The 22,281-nt window shown below is 50.2% G+C and overlaps 7 protein-coding genes across 7 annotated transcripts; 3 read left to right on the top strand and 4 right to left on the bottom strand.

Moving 5' to 3' along the window:
* The first annotated feature begins 787 nt into the window (after positions 1 to 787).
* On the top strand, positions 788 to 2,037 carry C8Q69DRAFT_464831 (kinase-like domain-containing protein). The gene is made up of 2 exons (XM_028630451.1): positions 788 to 1,058; positions 1,115 to 2,037. Exons 1-2 carry the CDS (start codon positions 885 to 887, stop codon positions 1,985 to 1,987), a joined length of 1,047 nt encoding a protein of 348 aa, XP_028485965.1. The 5' UTR covers positions 788 to 884; the 3' UTR covers positions 1,988 to 2,037.
* A 1,310-nt stretch (positions 2,038 to 3,347) lies between these two features.
* Positions 3,348 to 5,440, top strand: C8Q69DRAFT_401504 (major facilitator superfamily-domain-containing protein; the record flags this gene model as incomplete). The annotated part of the gene is made up of 5 exons (XM_028627930.1): positions 3,348 to 3,614; positions 3,676 to 3,705; positions 3,769 to 4,079; positions 4,141 to 4,262; positions 4,323 to 5,440. The coding sequence occupies 5 exons, from the start codon at positions 3,348 to 3,350 to the stop codon at positions 5,438 to 5,440; spliced, it is 1,848 nt and encodes a 615-aa protein (XP_028485964.1).
* A 998-nt stretch (positions 5,441 to 6,438) lies between these two features.
* C8Q69DRAFT_240209 (hypothetical protein) lies at positions 6,439 to 7,083 on the bottom strand. Its single transcript, XM_028626481.1, has 2 exons — positions 6,806 to 7,083; positions 6,439 to 6,559 (listed from the first exon to the last, which is right to left on the bottom strand). Exons 1-2 carry the CDS (start codon positions 7,000 to 7,002, stop codon positions 6,532 to 6,534), a joined length of 225 nt encoding a protein of 74 aa, XP_028485963.1. The 5' UTR covers positions 7,003 to 7,083; the 3' UTR covers positions 6,439 to 6,531.
* On the bottom strand, positions 6,953 to 9,295 carry C8Q69DRAFT_240172 (SRF-type transcription factor RlmA). The gene is made up of 3 exons (XM_028626479.1): positions 9,076 to 9,295; positions 8,850 to 9,006; positions 6,953 to 8,758 (listed from the first exon to the last, which is right to left on the bottom strand). The coding sequence occupies exons 1-3, from the start codon at positions 9,129 to 9,131 to the stop codon at positions 7,103 to 7,105; spliced, it is 1,869 nt and encodes a 622-aa protein (XP_028485962.1). The 5' UTR covers positions 9,132 to 9,295; the 3' UTR covers positions 6,953 to 7,102.
* A 3,666-nt stretch (positions 9,296 to 12,961) lies between these two features.
* Positions 12,962 to 16,396, top strand: C8Q69DRAFT_506517 (putative morphogenesis protein; the record flags this gene model as incomplete). Its single annotated transcript, XM_028632810.1, has 6 exons — positions 12,962 to 13,148; positions 13,214 to 13,365; positions 13,431 to 13,524; positions 13,582 to 13,810; positions 13,865 to 16,269; positions 16,323 to 16,396. 6 exons carry the CDS (start codon positions 12,962 to 12,964, stop codon positions 16,394 to 16,396), a joined length of 3,141 nt encoding a protein of 1,046 aa, XP_028485961.1.
* Positions 16,397 to 17,035: 639 nt separating this feature from the next.
* C8Q69DRAFT_464808 (class I glutamine amidotransferase-like protein) lies at positions 17,036 to 18,340 on the bottom strand. The gene is made up of 3 exons (XM_028630450.1): positions 18,006 to 18,340; positions 17,684 to 17,921; positions 17,036 to 17,590 (listed from the first exon to the last, which is right to left on the bottom strand). Exons 1-3 carry the CDS (start codon positions 18,249 to 18,251, stop codon positions 17,196 to 17,198), a joined length of 879 nt encoding a protein of 292 aa, XP_028485960.1. The 5' UTR covers positions 18,252 to 18,340; the 3' UTR covers positions 17,036 to 17,195.
* Positions 18,341 to 20,469: 2,129 nt separating this feature from the next.
* On the bottom strand, positions 20,470 to 22,149 carry C8Q69DRAFT_464802 (S-glutathione dehydrogenase). The gene is made up of 3 exons (XM_028630449.1): positions 21,842 to 22,149; positions 20,953 to 21,768; positions 20,470 to 20,896 (listed from the first exon to the last, which is right to left on the bottom strand). Exons 1-3 carry the CDS (start codon positions 22,001 to 22,003, stop codon positions 20,747 to 20,749), a joined length of 1,128 nt encoding a protein of 375 aa, XP_028485959.1. The 5' UTR covers positions 22,004 to 22,149; the 3' UTR covers positions 20,470 to 20,746.
* Positions 22,150 to 22,281: the final 132 nt, after the last annotated feature.

The raw sequence follows: 22,281 nt of genomic DNA, 5'->3' as shown, positions 1-22,281 counted from the left end.
GTGCAGGTGCTAAATACATCTGCCCTGCCCCTCCTTGTCTGGTTCTTAGTTAATGACGGAAGTGACTAGACCAAAAAGGAGATGTCCTTAGAGATCTGATAGTTAATATAGAGGTTTAGGGAACGAAAAATGCGCCGAACACATATAGACGGTGTTTAGCATCATTCAAGTTGAAGAGATAATAAATAAAGTAGTATAGAACTGGCATACGATGGTCCCAGAACCCTTGAATTCGCGCCAGAGAGCCTCTGTAAGGCAGCCTCTTGAATCGTGGAGCGGCCATTTGCGTTGGGTTTGCTCGAAGCACCTCGAGGAATCCTTGCATTAACAGAATACTATCACAGCCATCAAGGACCCATTGGAAGTTAATTAGCGTAGTATTCCCCACGGCAGACAGGAAATTATCGCAAACCTCATCATGATGCTTTCTCGACAGGGTCGAAATACTAACCGGATCTTGCTTGCTCGTTTAAGCTCACTCATTGTCTATGCTAACCACCTTGTAGAATGGCAATGGGCCTTTGTCCTCGACTTTCACCCATTTTCCCCCTGCCCACCAACCCATCCACCAGGGGTTTAACAAACGAGGCTATTGGGATCTCAGGAGACTTCATATAATGATTCGATCGTCTCCTTCATATAATAATGGTTCTTGTTCTTTTCCGTGCTAATCTCGTTTCATTACCTTGACAGCAACCCAGTGCAAGCCTCCCTCGGTTTCAACACGTGATCAGAGCAGGGGATGCGGTCTATCATCTGGCCTGGCATCGATATGAATAGTTTAACCATCAGCAAGGCTGTCGGGTCACTAAAGACAATCAGTGTACATCCTAAAATCTGAAATCTTGCATCTCAATGATACTGACAGTCTCATTATTTCGACCATGTTTCCATTATGGTCATGGCTACGGTCGATTTGCTCTAACATTTACCACCTCCTCTCAACTCCCAACAGGGCGAGCATATTTCTCTCTCTTCCTAGCAGTCCCATAGAGCAGCAACCCCTGAAAGCGGATATTGGACATTCAGGCAACTTTGTTAAAGCTGGTCTAGAAAATGTAAGTCTAGCTCAACTTAAAATGTCAGTTCTAGTCTCACCGTTTTGTTTTATTAGACTACGGCCACGCCATCTCTTGAAACGAGTCAACCACCAAAGACTTATCCTGATGATATCACTTACATATGTGTTTCCGCCGAATCTATCAACTATCCACCACCACGTCATGGGGAAGTCATATATGTCACTAAGGGGGAGATTTTAGCCTGGGGAGGGACTGCCATCGTGGAACGATTACCATCGGGCGCTGTCATGAAGACACCCATTCCAAATCCATACTGCCCACCTGAGGAAAAGGATCACCGCCGGAATATGCGTGTCGAGGCCCGAGTATATGTCATGATCGGAGATCATCCACGCATGCCCAGATTAATCTGCTGGGACGAAGAAACATGCTGTCTAACGCTGGAGTATCTAGAGAACGGAAATCTCGGAGACTACATTCGGCAGAATCATCAGAACATAACTCTTCAACTTCGCATTCGATGGAGCAGGCAAGCTGCCGAAGCACTAACGGTCCTTCATAACCTAAACGTTATACACTGCGACCTCTCACCAAGAAACTTTCTCCTAGACTCTCATCTGGATTTAAAAATTGCTGACTTTGGCGGTGCATCTCTATGCGGCTCAGACCCATCAGCTACCCCTGCGATAAGATTTCGACCTCCCGGCTACGACTGGAATGTTCCTCCAGTATCTGGGGATGATATATTCGGTCTAGGGTCGTTGATCTACTTTATAATGACCGGCTCTTATCCCTACGAAGAAGTAGCTAGTGGTGAGGTCGATAGACTTTATGAAGCTGACAAGTTCCCTGATTTGTCCTCTGTCATCTGTGGGAATATCATCATGCAGTGTTGGCATCGACAGGTAGACTCGGTTCAAGTACATGATTGCCTCAGGACAATCGAAAGAGAACTTTCGCTATAGCTTTGGCTGTCCTGATCTGACCGATTTTATTATTATTATTATTATTATTATTATTATTATTATTATTATTATTGTGGACAGGATCTATAAACAAAAATTGACAATCAGCGATAAGCAAGATTCGGTCTCCACGAACGGCCGACGCCGAACGCCGATAACCTCCTTGCGGGCCCAACGCCCGCCATGTGGAGAAGAAGAAGAAGAAGCTTGGCTGTTTTTTGTGGGTTGGAAGAGTCAGTAGTAGATGAAAGGCAAGAAGATGAATGAGCATCTGTTCTTCCAGCGGACATAATTTATTCAATACTGGATTAGGATGAGAAGATTCACCGTTCTATAGCTGTATGTCTTCACCAGTAGAAAGCTCCTAGAGAGTAGTAGTTACGCGGCGTAGAGCAGTAGTCGACTTGCCAACCAGGCGGTAAAAGAACGAATGGATAATGACATGAAACTGTCCATGTCGGAACTGGCATTGATCAACGATATAATAGAACGTACAATATTAAATAACGATCGGACTTACTGGTCAGGCTCGGCGGCCATTTCCGTTTTCGGACAGCGAAGCAGTGACGCCGAACAACGTCAAGACAAGAACATCCCAGATCGTCTTCGTTCTCACACAACGACATTCTTGAATATCTTGTGACATTAATTGAATCAACTGCAGCATGTCCCACCGTCGATCGTTGGCACCGGTCCAGACAAAAAGCCGGGGCGATACAGCAGAAACAGCGCCAACCTACTCCGTTTATATGCAGCGCCTCCACCAAAAGCGATCTACGGCAGAAGCTAATTGATTCCGTCCGCGAACGAACAAGCAAAAAAGAAGCTCTCCCACTTGCCGCCCCCGGAGATTTCGACACGCCTTGAACGGCCGAGATGGGGGCTTGTTTTTTCTGGGTATCTAGACTACATTCGATCCTCTCCACTCGAGGTCGTAAAACTCTAGCTTGAGTGGCCATGGACACCGCAAGTTTCACCCGAACAATCGAATAAATATTTTCTTTCCCTTCTTATTTCCTTCTCTTCTTGTTTCTCGTCCGGCTCAGACAATTGAATTCTCTTTCAACTTTCAAGCACTGCTTGGTTGGTCTGGCCGCCGTCTCGAACGGATCGTCGCAGGGGCCCATATAGCGTTCGGCTGTCGGCCAACCGTCCGGTCCAGATTCGCCAAAGAAAGATATCCTTGAGTCAGAGAATGGTCGGCGGGGTTTAGACGGGCGCCTGTGGTTACCTCCGTGATTCTTCAGACATATTAATATTATTATCTCTGCTTGCGCACCGACCTGGAGGCATACTTGGTCAAGTATCAACATCTTCACCTCCGGTCGAGCAGCGGCCCTTGGGACCGCAACAAGAAATCATGACCGCCAACGCTCACCACAGCAGCAGCGATGCTGTCGCGGACGTGGAAAAGACGGTGCAGCCCACCGTAGACTCCCACCCCGACACCTCAGGAGACTTCACCAATGTCGAGTCCATCGTGGATACCAAAGTCGACGGGGATGCGGAGGGCGATGCGCCGCGCGCGCCAGAGGAGGATGCAGCACCGAACAAGCTCGACCGGGTGCCCTCTCAGGCGCAGAAGCTGGGGAAGAAGAAGATCACCCTGATCATGGTGGCTCTATGTGTACGTGACCATCTGGGGAAATGCGCTGCAATTTGAAAGCTAACAATGTACGCGATGACAGTTGGCGCTGTTCCTCGCTGCGCTTGACATGGTATGTTTCCTATTTCCGTTTTTAAGGTATTGATATAGACGATGGTCCGCTAATACCTGGTAGACGATCATCTCCACCGCTCTACCCACAATGGCAGCACATTTCCATGCATCTCAGAGCGGGTACTCGTGGATGGCGTCGTCGTATCTTCTGGCTAATGCAGCTTGCGTGCCATTCTGGGGCAAAGTCAGCGACATCTGGGGGCGAAAGCCAGTCCTGCTAGTTGCCAACTTCCTGTTTCTGGTCGGCAGCCTGGTCTGTGCCCTTGCTATTAATCTGCCCATGATTCTGGCGGGTCGTGTCATCCAAGGTGTTGGAGGCGGTGGTCTGATCGTGCTGGGAAATATTTGTGTGACGGATCTGTTCAGTGTGAGGTGAGTGAGGAGCATGCAATATATTTATATTGCGGTCGAAGTCAGAACTGACCCGCACTAGGGAACGGCCAATGTATTATGGTATCTTCGGGGCGACTTGGGCCATTGCTGGTGCCCTGGGCCCCATCATTGGGGGTGCGTTCACGACGAGCGTCACCTGGCGGTGGTGTTTCTACCTGAACTGTATGTCTTCAACTCTCGGCCTTACTTTCGTCTGTTTCTAGCTCTAACATTACGTCGCAGTGCCAATCGGTGGTTTGTCCTTTGTGATCATCTTGTTTTTGCTCAAGATTGACACCCCGAAGACGCCCCTGCTCGCCGGTCTGCGCGCCCTCGACTGGATCGGCACCCTGACTATTGTGGGAGGAACCATCATGTTCTTGTTTGGACTTGAGTTTGGTGGTGTCAGCCGCCCGTGGGATTCCGCCACGGTCATTTGCCTGATCATCTTCGGTGTGGTGGTCATGGCCCTCTTTCTCTTGAATGAGTGGAAACTCGCCAAGTATCCGATTATGCCGATGAGTCTCTTCCACGACAAGCGCAACATCGTACTGTTGATGATGTCGTCGTGTCACGCAATGGTGTTTATTTCGGGCTCTTACTACATGCCCCTCTATTTCCAGACCGTGCTGGAAGCTAGTCCGATTCTGAGTGGTGTATACAGCTTGCCCCAAGTTCTGATGCTCTCGCTCTTCTCGGCCTGCACGGGTATCTTCATCCGCAAGACAGGCTTGTATATGCCAGCCATCTGGTTCGGCATGATCTTTATGACCCTTGGCTTCGGTCTTTTTATCGACCTGAAGCCATATGCGTCGTGGCCACGCATCATCATCTACCAGTTGATTGCTGGAATGGGCGTCGGTCCCAACTTCCAGGCCCCTCTCGTTGCACTCCAGGCGAATGTCCGTGGATCCGACATGGCAGCTGCAACTGCAACTTTCGCTTTCATCCGTCAGCTATCAACCTCCATCTCGGTCGTCCTTGGTGGCGTTGTCTACCAGAATGTCATGGGCAAACAATCTGCGAAACTAGTGGCAGCTCTCGGTCCTGAAAAGGCCGCGGAGATTGCCAACTCCTTCTCCGGCTCGGACAGGAGCCTTCTCGACACTCTGAAACCATCCCAGAAAGCTGTCGTCTTCGAGGCATTCACATTCTCTCTGAGCCGTGCATGGATCTTTTACGTCTGCATCGCCGGCTTCGGGTGCTTCTTAAGCATTTTCATCCGACGCAAGGAACTCAGCAAGTCCCACGAAATCACCAAGACCGGTCTCGCAGAGCAAGAGCGCGTCCGTCAAGAACTGCTCGATGAAAAGAAAGCCGCCAAAGCAGCGCGCTCTGGTGAAGCCAAGGAGGAAGTCTGATCTCATTATCTCCGTTAGTCAGGGTCGAAAAAAAAAAAAAGACCCTTGATAACGGAATCGAGATCCTACAATAAATCCCATTCCTCTATTTATATTTCATAATATTAATGTCTTAAACCAACTACCCCGCCCCATCCTTCGACATCTACGACGCATTACGAGCGCACGATACAATAGACGAGAAAAGGGGAAGAAGAAAAAAAAAGTCCATTGACGAAGTTCAGATGTATGTCATTATTTCGCCTGACTTACTTGACTCAGGTCATGGGAAAGAAATCGGAGGAAACCGAGAGGGAAAAAAAAAAGAAATGCATAGCATCATCATCATCATCATCATTATCATACGATCCCTTCTATCATGGTCACAGGTCATGTACTGTACATCTTTGCATACTATACATACATACATAGCCTACCGTGTGGTTATAAACTTATAATCACCAAGAAAAAGGAAAAGGAAAAAAAAAAAAAAGGGAATCTCTATAAGAATCCAACAACCAGACCATGGGTTATCCAGAATGGACCAGTAGATAGATAGATAGATTCAGCATACCATGATCTAGATCCCCTCGTGCTGGATGCGTGATACAAGAAGCCTTTTGTATATATATATATATATATACATGCAAGCCTTAGACTCTAGCAAGCTGAATCGCAAACTGCGATTATGTACATCACTTCTAGAAGGGCTGTCGCTTTCCGGATTTGTTTGTGTACGATCTCTCGAGGGGTTTCTCACCTGCGACAAACCTTGGGGCACCATCCACAGACGTGTGTGTGCCAGCGGAGTTTAAACTTGGTCATCAGTGATTTTGACTAGTTATACAAGTAAAAATGAGAGATATCCCAATGAAATAGTTTTATTGATTCGAGTGTTTCCCCCTATATACTAGTTATATAATACTGTACGTCCATTTATTTTGTCTTTTCCTCCCCCACCCCCCGCAGAGAAAAGAACACGCCCCGGCCTCCGATGACGAAAAGTTAATCAAGACCACAGTTTCCCGTTCCTCCTCCGTCATTATCTTGAAGCACCCAATGAAGGTGTGGTATGCACATTATTAGAAGGAGGTAGAGCATAGTAAATCATTCTAGGCAGAAGACTCCGCTCCGGACCCCCTGAAAGAATGTAAGCCAGCCTAGTATCAGAAGGTAATTACCACCGGGAAACGAAGACCCGGGTTTATAAAAGGACAGGGAGAAGAGAACCAAAAACGAGTGTCCTGTTGTATCGTACTGCATCGCGAGATGCAAAAGAAACGTAGCTTCTTGATCCGAGAGAGGAGAAAAAGTAGATTGATGCAAAGACAGAGTCGTGGTTTTGGCAGAAAGAACAGGAAAGGGGTATAGCAAGGAGACACATACCAAGAAGTTACAGATAGTGCAGGTAGGATGCTGGTGGATATTATAAGGGCGAAAAAGCAAAACTCAAAGACAGTGGAGAAGATATGACAGATGAACGAATTCATGAAATGCAAAGGATAGCATGGACAATAGCAGAGAGCTTGTCCCGCAAAAGCCAGCCTCCAAGGACGGGACTTGGACCAAAAGAGAACGTTCATATTTCACAACGCCGGAAAATGCAGCCAGCCCATGAGATCATCAAGACAGCAATTAGAAAATGAATGTTCAATCATAAAGCCGAATATAAGGTGTGGCCTATCAGGTCTTCACCCTCTTGCTGCCCGCGTCGCTGCCAGGACCGCTCTCGGGGCTCTTGCGCTTCTTGTCCACTTCGTCTTCCCGCGCGAATCCAGGACCGTTCTGAACCGATGGAGTCGGGAACGTAAGCGGGCTGGGCAACATATTACTGTCGGGCCCAGACCGACCAAAACCCCACTCCGGGAAGAAGCTCGAGGGGGATGGAAGAAGAGCGTCAGAAACGAAACGGCTAGGGAGCGCCGAAATCGGGGTTTCGATATTGTTGTTGTTATTATACGCAGTGCCGTTCTGGGATGCAGCTCCAGGTGGAGGAGGTCGCGCGAAAGGGTTCGGAGGACCTTGTGCGCCAGCACTGAGAAGGGCGCCCGCAGAGGGCGAGGGAGGAGGCAATACAACTCCCGAATGACTCCCGTCAGCTGCCTTGGCGGGAGTTGCTGTCTTGTTTGCTGAGCCACGGGGAGACGAATCTGCCGTTGCACTTCCGCCATCCGAGTTCTCGCTCGGAATCTGCACCTTCAGACGCGGTCGTTTGGCATTGAGTTGAAGGCTGTTGCTTTTCAACGGTGGCTTGACCTCGGGAATCGACGGCATTGATCGTGTGCGCTGCGGATCTGTCGCAGATCGTGCAGGAGGCAGAGGAGCAGAAGGCGGTCCAGTGGTGACAGTCGGTGTATTGGTATTCTCTTGGTCTGGCCTGGATTGTGCATCATTCCGCGGAGATTCACTCGTGGGAGGACCCACCCCAAAATGACGAGCCAGAACCGAACCACGATCGTCGATTGGGGTGAAGATGCTGCGTGATTTGACCGGTGGCGGCTGCTGCTGCTGCTGCTGCTGCTTCGATTCTGGAGGGGACAGACTGCCCTCAGACTTGGGAGGCATCGACATCTGCTGAGCTGACGGTTCTGGCACGGGCATTGGACGCGGCTGCGGCTGCGGTTGGTGCTGGTGCTCTGGGGGGAACGTCGCGGGCATGGAATGCCGTCCCTGGTCTGGGATGTAGGCCTGTGTGACTTGCGGCGGTAGCTGTGGGTGCTGTCGCTGTTGCGACAGCGGCGGTGACTGTTGCGGGAGACCCGGATGGGACTGCTGGTGCGGCGGCAGACCATGTTGTGGATGTTGCTGCGGAAGCCCGTGGGCGGGTGGATGTTGTGGGATATGCTGCATCTGCGGGTGCTGAGGATGCGGATGAGGAGGCTGATGCTGAGGGATAGGACCCGGATGGCCGTATTGCGGGAACTGACCAGGCCTGGGCGGCTGCTGGTGCATAGGGGGAGGCGCGTTCGGATTATATATGGAGGGGTTAGGCATATAGGCAAAACCGTTCTGCGGAGGCGGAGTAGCATGCGCATGCTGTTGCGGCACTAGATTCGAGCTCACTCGACGCATATGCGTTCTTGACGACGGTCGAGACAGTCCCTGCGGCTGAGGAGTTCCATGGCGGGGAACAAAGGGAACTCCGTTGGGGATGGGCGGGGAAGCAGATGGCGCATGGTTGATGTGCTGGAAGCCAGGTTGGTTCTGGAGATGCGGAGGCACCATAGGATGGCCCTGCTGAGGCGGTTCTTCTGGGCCTGGGGAGTCATCCTCGTCGTCGTCGTCCGCATCGCGCTTCCCCGCGAAGTCTGCTGGTCCTTTGTGCTCATGGGGATGGTACTGCAATAGTTTAGCCATCAGCAACTATCACCCAAACACTACCTTCGAGGGCTACTGCGCCAGGTATGGAACATTATCAGGGTATACGCACGTATTGGTATTTCCCTAGCGTTTCGCGGATATCACCGGAAGAAAACTCGTATAGTTTCTTGTTGTGACCGAAGATGATGACGGCGACATCGACGGAACAGAGGACGGACAGTTCATGTGCCTTTTTGAAGAGACCGCCTTTTCGTTTCAAGAAAGTGCTATTGATCAAGAATGCTGGTCAGCCTGATCCAATACAAATGTCATACGCCGCGCAAGTCCAAACCTACACTGAGCGATTGCGATCATCTTTGATCGCCTTGATCTCAATCTTTCTCCGACCCATGATCGCCGCTGAGATATCACCAGATCAGGTCGGGCGGTACGGTGACCGTGATAACAACGGTCTCGATTGAGACCTCACCAACGATGAGGATATTTCGTCGCTTATATGTGTACCAGTGTTGTCGACCTCTGTCGCTGCTGAATCCAGGCCGTGTCTGCTTCTCAGGCGGAAGACGCGGAGCGCGCAGTTCCTCGATCGCGCCCAAACCACACGACAGCAGAGACAGAAATGCGTAGTTGTTTTATCGACACCAACGCTCCCAGGGAGCCAGAAAGAGATAAGGGCCTGCGTAGAATCCTGCAGGGGAGGGGATCGACGATGACGGGAATATGCGTTGGCACAAAGGCGCGACAGCCAGCGAGATAATGTCGCTGGAGAGGCCGTCGCGAAACCGAGGACGAGGCAGGCCTGTCAGCCTGAGTGGTGGTTGGAACAAAAGCGATAAAGCGGACGTGGGCGATCTTCAGATCGACCCAGCGCAGAAGCGTAGGCACGCAGAGGCTCTGTGCGGCAAGGGTTGGCAAGAAGTTTGGGGAAGGGGAAGCATGCAGAGGATTGATTCTAAAGATAGAAGAAAAACGGTGGGAGGTGGAGGAATTCCCTTCGGCTTAAGCTCAGTAGGCGGAATTCGGAGGGGCGGCAATCTGGTTGGGCTTTGGACTTCTTCGAGCGCAAAAGGGGCTGCGGCTGCGGCTGAATGGTCGGACCGATCACAGCCCAGATGCAGTCTGATTGGCTGCAGGCTGTCCATTAGCCGCCGTCCTCGTGTCCTATTGGCTGCAGGTCACAGTAATCCAACGGGCGTCTATTTATAACCCACAGCAGGCGCCAATCAGGTCACACTGCGCGTCAGTCGTCATAGATCCGAAAACAGCGGGTGCTACGTAAGTAACGGATGCTTGAAAACATCTGTGGCACATCGATCCTTTCATCTCGACTGTCGCGCAACGTTATTCCTTTTGCCATAGACACTACTGATGACTCTGTCTGGTAGGTAGTCGATGAAGTCGTCCGCTAGATGTTAGTCCCACCCTTCAGCTAGCCTTGCCAGCCTTAGGATATATATCCGCTGTTCGTAATCAGTGCGTCTTACCTATAGGACGAATCAGTATCGATTCTGGGGCAAAGCTTGGAGAACCCCTGGCTGGATCACGCCCAGAAGCGCAGGGGGCCGCCAGGTGTCTGTGTAGCCTCGCAGATTATGAGACTGTCAGATCAGCAACCATCATCAGCAGTCCTCATCAGCGATCACCATCAGCGATAATCTCATTAAGGAATATCTCGTTTCTCACCCAGTCTGAGACCTAGACCTAGCTGTGCAGTAGTGACTGAAGTATACAGAGAACTAGTGGAAGTGAGATTAACATTCTTGCCAGATCAGTGCGGGGAGATTTCTACTCCTGGGACCTGGCATCCCCAGCAAATAAGGACTAAGCGACACCCAGAGCCCAATCAGACTCCATAACTCGTAGTTGTATTATTATTGTTCCAGAAAGAATGCTGTACGGCTCTCGCAACCTAAGGCTCTGACTTCTGGTCCTGTTGATGCTACTTCCCGCAATTGGTATTTATTACGGACTCACGGGAGGTCCACGATTGTTTCATACACTGTAACATTGGGCTTGGAGGCCGGGATGCCTTCTCCACCCCTCGCTGAGCACAGAGCATCAGGAGGCTCCTCATCTACCTACTCTGGGGAGTAATTAAAACTCCAGCTCATATTCCGAACCCAGATGCCAGTACTCCAGAGTCTATATGTTATGCGAGTTGCAGCATTCTGTGACACAGTCTAGCGGAGATGAGCAGTAAAATATCTCCGAGAACTAGATCCAAGTAATATGCTAGAATGTTTACCTACATGAGGATGTACTCCGTGCTCGTATGGACATCTTGGCTACTGAGATTACACCTTTCAAATCACATGCCCTTGAGGATGAGTTAACTCCATACGTAGCAGCTTGGCAGGCTGAGAACCTTGAAGCTGGGGCAGTCGAGGAACATGGCCTAGCATGGACGCCGGCCACCATAGGCCAAGCTTCTCTACCCAGAACTTGGTCAAGCAGCTTTTCTAGACGCTCCACAGGTGGGAAAGAAGGTAAATTAAGGGCACAGGGCCACAGGCGATGGTGGAGCGAAGGCGGGCGTTCCTGGCTAAGATGACCGCGCCACGGTTACTATCCGCACTCTAACCGCGGATAGGAAAAGACCGACCAAACTCCTTTTTTTCGTTTTCCGCGTCCGAAATTGATGATTTCTGGGCGAGGGTTGGAAAATTTGAGTGGACGTTTGATCGCACAGACAGCGAAAGCACGCAGTAGAGTTCATATACCCAATAATGTCTGGAAGGGCCCTGAATACTTGGCTCGTTCCATCGTCTATTCACGACCTTCTATGACTGGGTGGACTGCCATCCAGGGCGGTGCAGGTCGACATGGCTCAGGGTAATTTTGACTTTGCGCCTGTCAGCGACTGGACGAGAAAATTCGGTTAAGACCGTCCAACTTAGACTCGAAGCTATCACGAAAGTTCGCCTCGTCGCCCATATCGGGCATAGTCGAGCAAGTCGGCCAGCAGGTCGGGAGCGCTGGAAGAAAACCGAGGAGAACCGACCAGCCAGACAGGTTTCGTTCTGCCCGGTCGGGATCATGGATAGTGAATATCAAATACCCAGGTCCGTCGCGTCGCGGTGGCCTTATTGGAGGGTGCAGGCTCTCTTGTCGGGATCGTCACGCACCACGACGTGTCGGACTGGGACGCGCTGGCCGCAATCCTAAATGCGCTCTTGTATACGCCAGGTGCAGTGTCGTATCAGGGCCGTCAGCGTTTCGTCTGGTACGAAGTAGATATGTAGAAGATGTCAGTATCAGAACCCGCAAGTGAACTCTGGAGACATATCTACCCGCCTGATTGATGCCCTTGCGTCGTCGGATATGAGCGAGTCCGAAGCGGGGGAAGTTTACTCTAATCATAATCAGGAGTAGCTAAAGAAACGCGTGCAAAAAAAGTTTCCACGCGAGAGAAGACAGCCAGTCTGACGTATCGGCCATTATTATTGTCGACAACACAACCGCATCGTGGGGTAAGCATGGGATCATCGTAGTGTTGAAGTAGTAGAGGAAGAAAAAACCCCCAATCTCCATCATCGACTTCACCCTGACCGTGCGGCGGAGAAACGAGCAGTCTCTCTCTGGATCTACTCGTCTGGACTCTGGACCGTGGCTGGAGGCCCGGATAGAAATCTAACCTAGACTCTTCTAAGTTCTTGACGCCTTCGAGGATCCAGCTAGCTACCCCTGAGATCCCCAAAGTCGTCGAAAAAAACTAAACGCGACAATTCCCTAATAACGCCCGCTCCCGCCGCACGCCCGTCTCATCTCCTTTTCTCTCCTCTCGGGCCAGGAAAAGCACGTCCATCTGCTTCTCCTCTGGGTCTGCTGTTCTGACGACAAGGTTGTTTCATATCCCCCTCTTCTTGTCTGTGCTATCCAGACTGCCTGCGTTATTGGGACCTTGGTTGCTTGCTCGCAACTTTCTTTGGCCCTCGCGGTCAGTCTCTAATCTCTGCGCTTCTTTCGACCATTAACGAATTTCTTTTTTTTAATTCCTTCCGCTTTTTTATTTTTTTATCCTTTTTTTCTATTTCTATTTTCTTTTTATCAAGAAACAAACCCTTTGTCGCGGGGCACTGTAGATCCTGAAACTCGAAGCGCTATATCTAGACCGCAACCTCACCGCCATCGACCTTCCCCATCTGATGCACGTTCACAACACCAGCGCGACACTGATAATCCATCCAGAATCATCAGCGCGGAGCTGTTTGTCCCTCGACAATGACTTTTTTCACGCGTGTCTTCCGGGGCAAAGAATCTGCGGCTGCTAAGAAGCAGTCCAAGAAAACGTCGGAACCCGCAGAGCCTTCGAAGCCAAAATGGACCGACGCATGGCTCAGAACGGAAGTCGGTCCGGAGGAGGTGCAGGAGCTGTTGCACGGTTGTACGCAGGAATTGAAGTTTCGAGGTGAGTCGCCATCGCTGGCTCTTGATTGTGCGCGCAGAAACTGACGCGAACCGATGCATGTATAGCTCTCGATATTCCCTTTCTGCTGCTTCCTTTCCGTCCTAGCTCCGATCCCAGCGCGGCGCGTACGTTCGTTAGAAACTATTTCAACCTAGAGCGATCGACTCCCCTTCGTGGGGAGGCTTTGAAGCAGGAGCTGAAGTTGACTGAGGCAATGGTGGGAGATGACAATCGAGATCCGATGGAGGAAGCATGGCTAATTCGGTTTTCCGTGTTGTATAGGTCCTATGCAGTGTGCTGAAATGGTGCTGGAGCAGACTCCCTGGAGGAGTAGTGACTTGGGAAGCCTACGAGCTCTTCAAGGTTGGCGAGCAAGGTATGGTCTCCGGATTAAAGCAGACGCGACGGTGAAGCTTATCTGACGCCACGGCAGACTCACACTTCGCCCGCGATGCCTTTTCCACTTTCATTCCAATCAGCGTTGAATCAGATGCACGAACGAAGATCATCTTTGATTTCTTCGACCTCCTTGCGGCGATTGCCGCTCATGGCAAGTCGAACGGTCTGGGTGGAAGAAAGCTCTCAAGATATGCAGGATGGTGGGCGTTCGAGCACACGGATGCCGGCAATGGCTTTGATGCAGCGTACAAGAACTGGGCAGCGTGAGTTTCCCGTGCCTCCTCGTGTTTTCATCACATTGACAATGATCTCTGCAGTGCCGCGGATGCTGCGAGCCATCTATTCTTCGCCTACCTGCGCTCCCTATCTCCGGATCCTGGTCGCGCAATCAAGGGCATTTCGACCCTTCCAATTGCTCTCCAGTCCCTTGTTCAAGCAACGGAATATCCGCCAGAAGCGCCTGCGCTGCTTCAGATCACGACAACCAAGGTCGTCATGATTGTGGATACGGTCTCCCCGACCCCGTTTGCCTTGCTACGGCGCGCGAAGAATTTTGAATATAGGGATAGTGATCAGGAATTGCAAGACTTTGCCGCTTACGAAGATCCGGTGCGCGCCTTGACTGATGAGTGTCTAAGAGTGCTCAAGTGCATCTCCTCTACCAACCAGTCGTCGCATGTCTCAAGCACAAAGGATTCAACAAGCCTGCGCGACGCGTCGTGGTCCCGGTTCGAAGACATCGGATTTGGCGGCGTAGAGTCGGACACAGACGAACCACTTGACGGTACGACAAGCCCTGGAAGCGATGCTCCAGGTTTGTCGTCAATCCCTCGCTCGGCGGGTCCGCTAGGTCGTCCAACAACCCCTTCCTGGGCTGATTTCTTGTCGACGGGTTTTAATGACGAGAACGGCATGAAAACTCCCCATTCTCTCCTTCTGCCGCCGGACAAGGTGCTCCCTCCTATTGCATCCGTCCGAGGCCAGAGCTCTCAGTCGCATAAGCGCACGCTCGATACAGAATCTGTTCTGGATCCCGGAGAACTCGCCAACGTCACTAGGATCGACCTGGACGACTCATTCTGGTGGGTCTGGATTAGCAGTCTCTCGGGTGAGGAACCAGCAGCACGCAAGGCGGTCTTTGGACGATGTGCTTTGATCGAAACCATTATTGCCGGGGCCAAGTGGTTGGTCCTCGAGGAGCAGGTGAAAGGAGCAGCCCCTGAACCTGAACCTGGTGCGTATATCGCAGAGAAGAAGAGATTCTTCGGGTTTAGCAGGAAGGGCAAGGTAACTCGCCGGAAGTCCACGGCCAAGAAGAGTCCCTTGGATCAACCCTATGCAAGAGGAAACAACCCTGCTCCTCAAAGCAAGACCAGCATTGCGCCAGACCAGCATGCCAGGATACAGGCCGCCGCCGCCGCTCTTCAGAAGAAGCGCCAGGAGCAGGAGGAAGAAGTCGCCAATGAACGTCGAGCCAGAATTCCTGAGGATGCTCATTCCACGAAGACGAACTCTGTAATGACTCTACAACCGGTGATCCTGAACGAGGCTTCTCAGGCGATGAAGTGGGCCAGTATCTACGATAAGGATGCTGTCCGTTCCGCATATCTCAGAGACAACCGCGCAGGTACCGGAGCCCCTACAGATACGCTGAACCTCCAAGCAAATGATCGATCGCGAAGCGCCTCGCCTGTCCCAACCACGACAACCAAGGTTGCTCCTCCAGCTACTCCGACCTCCCCGCAACAGAAGCGTGAGGTCACGCCCGTTGCAGCGGCTATTCCTACTCCAGCTCCAGCGCCAGCGCCAGCGCCTCCAGCCAAACCTGTGGAGGCTCCAAATAACAAAGACGCTGTTGAAGCGGCCGCCGTTCCTTTGCCAGAGCCAGAGCCCCCTGCTACACCAGTTGTGGAACAGACTCCTGAACCCCAACCTGCCCCTACTCCACAGCCGGCTAAGGAACCCTCGTCGCCGCAGTCGCCCAAGTCCATCGCCTCCACGGATGAACATAAAAAGCTCAAGAAGAAGACCGGCAACACAGGATTCAAGGGCATCTTCGGCGGCAACAAGAAGAAGGTCGATACGCCTCCTATGAAGCCCACTGGTGGACAGGGTGCTGTCGCCGCCGCACGCGCTGCTCTGGAGGGCAGAAACAAGGCTGCTCAAGAAAAGCCTGGCCCCAAGCCTGGCTCCTACAAGCGTCTGTCTGGATTCAAGAAGAAGTCTATCTCCGAAAGCCCGTCGCCTGCCCCTGAGTCCAAGCCTTCCACACCAAAACCGGTGGAAGAACCAGCGGCAGTAGAGCCGGAACTTCAGGGATCCAAGAAGGCGCAGGAAGCTCCAGTTTCACTTCCAGCGAATGGACCTCCACAGACCCGAAAGGACGCGGACTATGACAACCTTTCCCGCGTCAACACTGACGAGAAAGCCGCAGCCGATCGTGAATTCTCCTCGTTCGACCAGGGTCCTCTGGTTGATCAGCCAGCCAGAACGCCGCAAGACTCGCCTGTGTCGGAATCGTTCCCTGATACAAGGCAGCCTATAGATACTGCAACAAACGGGCAGTCCAGCCCTGAGCCAACCGAGCCGGTCTCGCCATCGCATGATCGGTGGGCACAGATCCGCAAGCAGGCCGCGGAGAGGGCTGCTGCCCAATTCGAGGCAGGAAACCGGACCAGCCTTACTGAAAGGACTGACGACGGTGATACCAGTGGAGAGGAGAGTGAGTATAACCCTAAAGCCCCTAAATTTGAAAGTGTCTAATATTATTTTCAGCTATCGAATCTCGTGTTGCTCGTATCAAGGCCCGCGTTGCAGAGTTGACCGGCAACATGGAAGCGGCGCGATAGATGGTAGCGTCAGATTCAAGGCTGCTGTTGTCGATATATCCCGGTGTACAAATACCCTAGTTGTTTCCTTTTCCTTTGCGACATATCATACCCCATTTCGAGACGTGCGCTTTTCCGCCCTCGACCACCACACCTACTGGCCTTTTTCCATATCTCGATTGCTTTCCACGTGCCTTTTCCACTCTCGATTTCTCCTATCATACAGCCAATCCCACTTTCTCCTCCTATTATCATTCACAAGTTTATTATCTTTCCCGCCAGATATCCCCATCAATCGACAGCGACGGTAGTTCTTGCCGTCAGCAGTCGTGCAGCGATACCACTTGCGTACATTTCAATTACGATGTCTTGTCCTGTCTATCTTTGTGTTTCTCCCTGATCGGTTCTTTTGACCCATCAATCACTCAAATCATCTAAACTGAGTTCGTTTCCTTGCCAACCAACGAGCGCAGTCGACTGTGCGTGCAATTTACTAGCTGGATCTTTGTTGTTGAAGTCGAAGTTTTATTTATCTTCTAATTTATATCGGCAATTCCCCAGTCCGTCTCCTTTTTCATTTCCTTTGATTAAGAGTCGAAAGTGGACATAGCGCCGACCCCTCAGACGGGATCAATAACTATAGTGAATTATTCTGAGAATTCGCTAGTTTGGAATTCCTAGTCTTCATTCCCGTAGAGACATTAAGTATTATGAGCGCATACTAGCATACACGCGTGGGCATTACAACATTTATCGTCTCTCCTGCGCAAACCCTCGAGCCAAATCAACCATCGATATAGAACGTTCAAGGGGATTTCGTTCAGTGAACACCCAGAGCCTGCAGGATCGCCTTGCCCACGCCCGACGCGCTGGCAGGGTTCTGACCTGTGATCAATGGCGCCCCCGTGCCCGCCGTCTTGGCCACAACGACCTTCTCACCCCAAGCCTGGTCAGCCTTGACATATCCACCGCCCGAGACGCGGTTCAGCTCGGTCTCCAGGGGGAACGGCATCGCCTCCAGCAGACCGACCTGGGTCTCCTCTTCGTTCGAGAATCCAGTCACAGAAGCGCCTGAGATCAGAGGCACGCCCGAGGGCGCGGTCGCGTTGAGCAGCGCAACCGGTCCGTGACATACAGCCGCGACGGGCTTCTTTGCCGCAGCGAAAGACTGGATGAGAGCGAGGGAGTTGGGTTCATCAACGAGGTCGAACATGGCTATAAAAAGCCAAGAGATAAATCACCACTTGTTAGCAACTTGTCCCTTTCTTGCAGGAAGACTACTACTTCATTTGGAAGACGGTTACTTACGTCCATGACCACCAACATAGAAAATCGCATCAAATTCCCCCGCCTTGGAGACTAGATCGGCCAACTTGGCCGTGTTGGTCCACAGATTCTTCTGCTCCTTCAGGAACTTTTGCGAGATTTCATCCTTCTCGAAGGCCTTGACAGAGTTCGGGTCGAGGGGGGCTTCGCCGCCATGAGGCGATGCGATGGTCAGGTCGGCCTTGGTATGGAGGACCTCGTGGGGGTGTGCGAATTCAGGCTGGAAAAAGTAAAAGAGAAATCGTTATGTTAGCGGCTGCTTCAGGGTGTGTGGGTGGGTTGGGAAAGTCCTCGTTACACATACCAAGTACCAACCGGTCTGGGCTCCGGTCTTGGGGATCTTGTTCTGGGAAGTAAGGACGACGAGAATCTTGGGAGCCATCTTGTTCGATTGTTCTTCTTCTTCTTCTTCTTCTTTTTCTTCTTCAAGGTACGATTTTTCAATAGATGTCGATATTAATTGCGAGTGTATTGTTTTTCTTTCTCGCACGATAATGAGTACTACTAGATAGCTATTATTACCTACAGAGGCATAGCAGCGGGTGGGCATGGAAGCTTTTATAATAGTTCACCATCCATCGTCGTCATAAGACCATAAACCCAGAGAAAAGAAACCCCACTCAGCAAGCATTCAGACTTACTCGAACAGTGAGCCAGGCCTATCCCGAGCCATCCGGCACAGAAGGAGCCAGGATTCACTAACTAACTAACTACCTACCTACCTACTCTTACGGACCTGTGAGTTCATCGCTCTACTCTACCGTCGGTGGTTGGGGTTAACTATGTACATGCCAAGCTTCACTCTAACGCGAGCAGTATCTCCACTTTTCATATCATACGAGAGTAAAACTGCCCTACCCTACTCCATCGATGATTTAGAGGGGCAAGGGATGAATAATTGACATGATCGATTATTAATTGATACAAACAGAGTGTATTTTGTCCGGTTCGTGAGCTGCGTTTGTTCGGGGACTTTTTCTCGCTTTCCTATTTATCCGGAATGAACTACCCTGCCGTATGGTGTTTACCATAGAAGCAATTTCTCCATGTTATTTGTTAATGTTCCTAATAAAATAGATTATTCCAGAATGGAGTTCCTCATATTCTTCTTTTCTACTCGAATCCAATACAGGCAAAACCTCCTTTGAAGAAAAGGAAAGAATTGATGATATGGAAACGATGAGGTCATAACTAACTAACTAGTTACTTCCTTTTAGATTGATCTTAGTCAGCACAGCAGTACTTAGTTAGTTAGTTAACTAGTTAGTTAACTAACTTAAAATCGGCATTCATTTCACTTCATTTCATTTCATTTACTCAGTTTTGATAATTGGCAGGAAGTACAAGGCTCTCTTGACGTTCAGACCCACAGAAGTCTTAGCTCTATATGCCATCCGCTTTTCTTAAGCTTCTACATACTACTTAGTATATTTACTCTTGAGTATGATAAGATTGATCGGCTGAAGGGGTACTACTGGTCCCAAATAAATTTTCAAGACAACTAATCTGCCGGAAGGAATAAGCAACAACCCACAGAAAGCAAAATGCAACGTCCATGAACACAATTATTATACACAAATAGAGTAATCACAACCCAATCCACAGACCCCTTGCCCATTGGTCAAGCTCACTCTGGGAATAAACCACATCTCTCTCGTTGTAATTCTGTGGCAGCCTGCCCACTAGCCTGTCGAACTCAAGGACTAAAGGAGCACCGGTGATTACGGACGTTGCCCCTGCCTGGTTGATCGAGATTTCAGCGATCTTGACGGCGGTAGCGCCTGATGATGATGATGATGCAGCAATACGGCTACTGCGCCTGACATCGGTATTGAGTAGACTCGGGATCCATTTTTCGATGAGCACTGTCTTGGTAGGTGGGCTTATCCATATCAAGATGACCATGAGGACTTGTCCACCCGAATTCTCTATCCACCATCTGGCATCCATGTGGAGATTTGGAATGTTCTCAGAGTGCCCCGCCTCAATGACGAAGTTCGGCCAGTCATAGTCGTGAGGGCGAAGTACTTGGTTTTGATAGGCCGAGTCGCCTTCTTTCGAGGAGCTATTACTACCCCTGGATCTTGCAGCGTTTATCGGCCAGAACTCGTACTCACCGATGCCCATGGACCGCAAACAATAGTAAGTCTCATGCCCGATTGAAGCGTGAGCTTTTTCGTGCGCCTTAGTGGGGACTTTGATTATCAACGTCTCAATGTCCCCAAAGTAGGTGAATGCAATTCCCCGCCCAAGGTGGAAACGGCGGGATTCAATCGTTTCGAAGTCCGATGGCTTCACGTTGCTAAAAGAAAGATACTGGTCTTCACCTCCATGTCTGAGGAAATTCTCCCTTTCTAGGATTGCCTGTCTGAGGGATTGTAGACCACTGAATCGACTTTGCAGGCGTTCATCTATTAGAGCTAGGACCAATAATAGTGATACTGGGAAGTCTGGCGGTGCAGCTATATTTGCAGGTCTAGATAAATAAGTGAGGTAAAAAATATTTTTAAAGCTAACCAGATAATAGTATAATAATATAAAATATAAGCCAAATAAAATAATAAAAGGATACCAATATAAAATATCAGAGATAGAGAGGAGCTGCTTCAGGATCATAAGATACTGTCCAGATATAGAAAGATTGCCTATCTAAGGGATTATAGACCACTAAATTAACTTAGCGGGCGTTTATCTATTAGAGCTAGGACTAATAATAATGATACTAGGAAGTCTAGCGTGAAGCCATATTTGCAGGTCTAGATAAATAAGTGAGGTAAAAAATATTTTTAAAGCTAACCAGGCAGTAGTATAATAATATAGAATATAAGCCAAGCAAAACAACAAAAGGATGCCAACACAGAGTATTAGAGATAGAGGGAGCTGCTTCAGGATGATAAGATGCTGTCCAGATATAGAAAAATAGATGAAAGGAAATGAGGATAATGTGATGACTTATAGTGCTGAGGGGTGGAAAGCAATGAGCTGCAAGTGAAGGCTTCAAGTGAAGGGAGGTGGACTCCTGCCATGGTGGCTTCATCATATTCACTATTCATCCCACAGAAGTACTGCTTTGATGCATATTCCCTTTCGTAAAGCGTCGGTTGCTTCCCGCATCTCTCCATAGGAGAAGGTATTCACCAGTCTGTCAACAGGGAATCGGCCGTCCTTCCAGAGCTGAACGAGATATAGAACGAACTGTGAATATCCCTAGATGAGCCATACTTCTAGAGTTCGAGACCAGAAATGTATACCTTCTGCGGGTCTGAAGAGCCCTGGTGGACTCCCACATAGCTGATTCCCCTTGCCAACCATGTTGCAGGTTCGATCTCGATAATCCGACCCTTTCTCGGGGCACCAACAGTAGCGACGAGTCCACCAGGAGCGGCACAATCTATCATTGTCTTAATAACATGAATGTTCCCTGTGGTGTCCATGGCGCGATCGACTCCAAATCCATCGGTGAGAGAACCTATCTGAGCGAGGGTGTCAGTCTCATTGGCATTGATAATGTGCGTTGCACCCAATTCGCGAGCTGTGATGAGCTTAGAAGCTACTAAATCGACAACAATCACCATACTCGCCGGAGTAAGCTTCGCTGCCATCACAGCAGCGAGCCCTACGGCGCCGGCACCGAAGATAACCACCGTTTGCCCCATTGCTGGACGCAAGACGTTCAGAACTGTTCCCGCTCCAGTTTGCATACCACAGCCCATGGAACATAAAATATCCAGCGGCAAGGATTTCTCAATCTTGATAGCTGACACCGCTCTTACAACTGTCCTGCGAGCAAAGCTTGACTGGCCGAAGAAATGAGACGACACAGGAGAGCCATCCTCCATAGTAAACGCCTTTGAGCCATCATCTCTCGAGCCTGAAAAGTTCATTCGAAACACATCCCGACAATAGGCACGAATGTTTCGTCTGCACGGGGCGCATTTTCCGCATGAACTGAAACTCAGCAGGACATGATCTCCCACTTCCACATGGTTGACATGGGCCCCGATACGTTCTACAACTCCAGCACCTTCATGACCACCCACGAAGGGGAATTCCACTGGTGTGGTTCCCTGTAGAATACAGTTAGCGGATAGACCTTCAAGATAGAGGAACATGATAGTTATGTAGTAGAGGTGACAGGACATCCGCGCAAGAGAAATCCGTATGGCAAATACCAGACGCAACGATGCGAACCAACAACTCATCTTCTCGTATGTCGTCTACCGTGAGTCTCTTAATCTCGAACTCTCCACCAAGGCTGGAGCAGACGAGTGCTTCTGTAACAATGGTACCGTTCTCTGCCATATTTCCGAAAGTGGCGAGTATTCCTCCTCCACGTGAACCTCGGGGAATAAAAATGTAGAATATCTATCGATCAAAAGTGTCATTTATTTCAATCATTTTAATGTGTTTCAAATTTGGGAAAGCTTTAACAAGAGGCGTGGTAAGAATACTGCTATGCCGGGGAAACAGAATATGGGGCCTCGCCCCACTACTTACAACAACCGATCTACGATCACTTCCCCGCATATTGTAGGTGACAGTGGGCTGCATGCAGTGGAAGCTGCAGATATAAAGTTGAT

The sequence above is a fragment of the Paecilomyces variotii genome (assembly GCF_004022145.1).
Source record: "Paecilomyces variotii strain CBS 101075 chromosome Unknown C8Q69scaffold_4, whole genome shotgun sequence".
Taxonomy (NCBI): domain Eukaryota; kingdom Fungi; phylum Ascomycota; class Eurotiomycetes; order Eurotiales; family Thermoascaceae; genus Paecilomyces; species Paecilomyces variotii.
This window is presented reverse-complemented; position numbering and strand designations above follow the sequence as displayed.

What these genes read in the sequence shown, in the direction of transcription:
- C8Q69DRAFT_240209 (XM_028626481.1), bottom strand. Translation starts at nt 7,002, where the DNA reads ATGAACGTTCTCTTTTGGTCCAAGTCCCGTCCTTGGAGGCTGGCTTTT. An exon ending in GCACTATCTGTAACTTCTTG is followed by an intron (nt 6,560 to 6,805) that starts GTATGTGTCTCC and finishes ACATTCTTTCAG; the next exon opens with GGGGTCCGGAGCGGAGTCTT.
- C8Q69DRAFT_464802 (XM_028630449.1), bottom strand. Translation starts at nt 22,003, where the DNA reads ATGGCAGAGAACGGTACCATTGTTACAGAAGCACTCGTCTGCTCCAGC. An exon ending in CGGATTTCTCTTGCGCGGAT is followed by an intron (nt 21,769 to 21,841) that starts GTCCTGTCACCT and finishes TGTATTCTACAG; the next exon opens with GGAACCACACCAGTGGAATT. An exon ending in GCTCTTCAGACCCGCAGAAG is followed by an intron (nt 20,897 to 20,952) that starts GTATACATTTCT and finishes GGATATTCACAG; the next exon opens with TTCGTTCTATATCTCGTTCA.
- C8Q69DRAFT_464808 (XM_028630450.1), bottom strand. Translation starts at nt 18,251, where the DNA reads ATGCCCACCCGCTGCTATGCCTCTGTAGGTAATAATAGCTATCTAGTA. An exon ending in CCCAGACCGGTTGGTACTTG is followed by an intron (nt 17,922 to 18,005) that starts GTATGTGTAACG and finishes TACTTTTTCCAG; the next exon opens with CCTGAATTCGCACACCCCCA. An exon ending in CTATGTTGGTGGTCATGGAC is followed by an intron (nt 17,591 to 17,683) that starts GTAAGTAACCGT and finishes GGCTTTTTATAG; the next exon opens with CCATGTTCGACCTCGTTGAT.
- C8Q69DRAFT_464831 (XM_028630451.1), top strand. Translation starts at nt 885, where the DNA reads ATGTTTCCATTATGGTCATGGCTACGGTCGATTTGCTCTAACATTTAC. An exon ending in TTAAAGCTGGTCTAGAAAAT is followed by an intron (nt 1,059 to 1,114) that starts GTAAGTCTAGCT and finishes TTGTTTTATTAG; the next exon opens with ACTACGGCCACGCCATCTCT.
- C8Q69DRAFT_240172 (XM_028626479.1), bottom strand. Translation starts at nt 9,131, where the DNA reads ATGGGTCGGAGAAAGATTGAGATCAAGGCGATCAAAGATGATCGCAAT. An exon ending in GATGATCGCAATCGCTCAGT is followed by an intron (nt 9,007 to 9,075) that starts GTAGGTTTGGAC and finishes CTTGATCAATAG; the next exon opens with CACTTTCTTGAAACGAAAAG. An exon ending in CGCTAGGGAAATACCAATAC is followed by an intron (nt 8,759 to 8,849) that starts GTGCGTATACCC and finishes AAACTATTGCAG; the next exon opens with TACCATCCCCATGAGCACAA.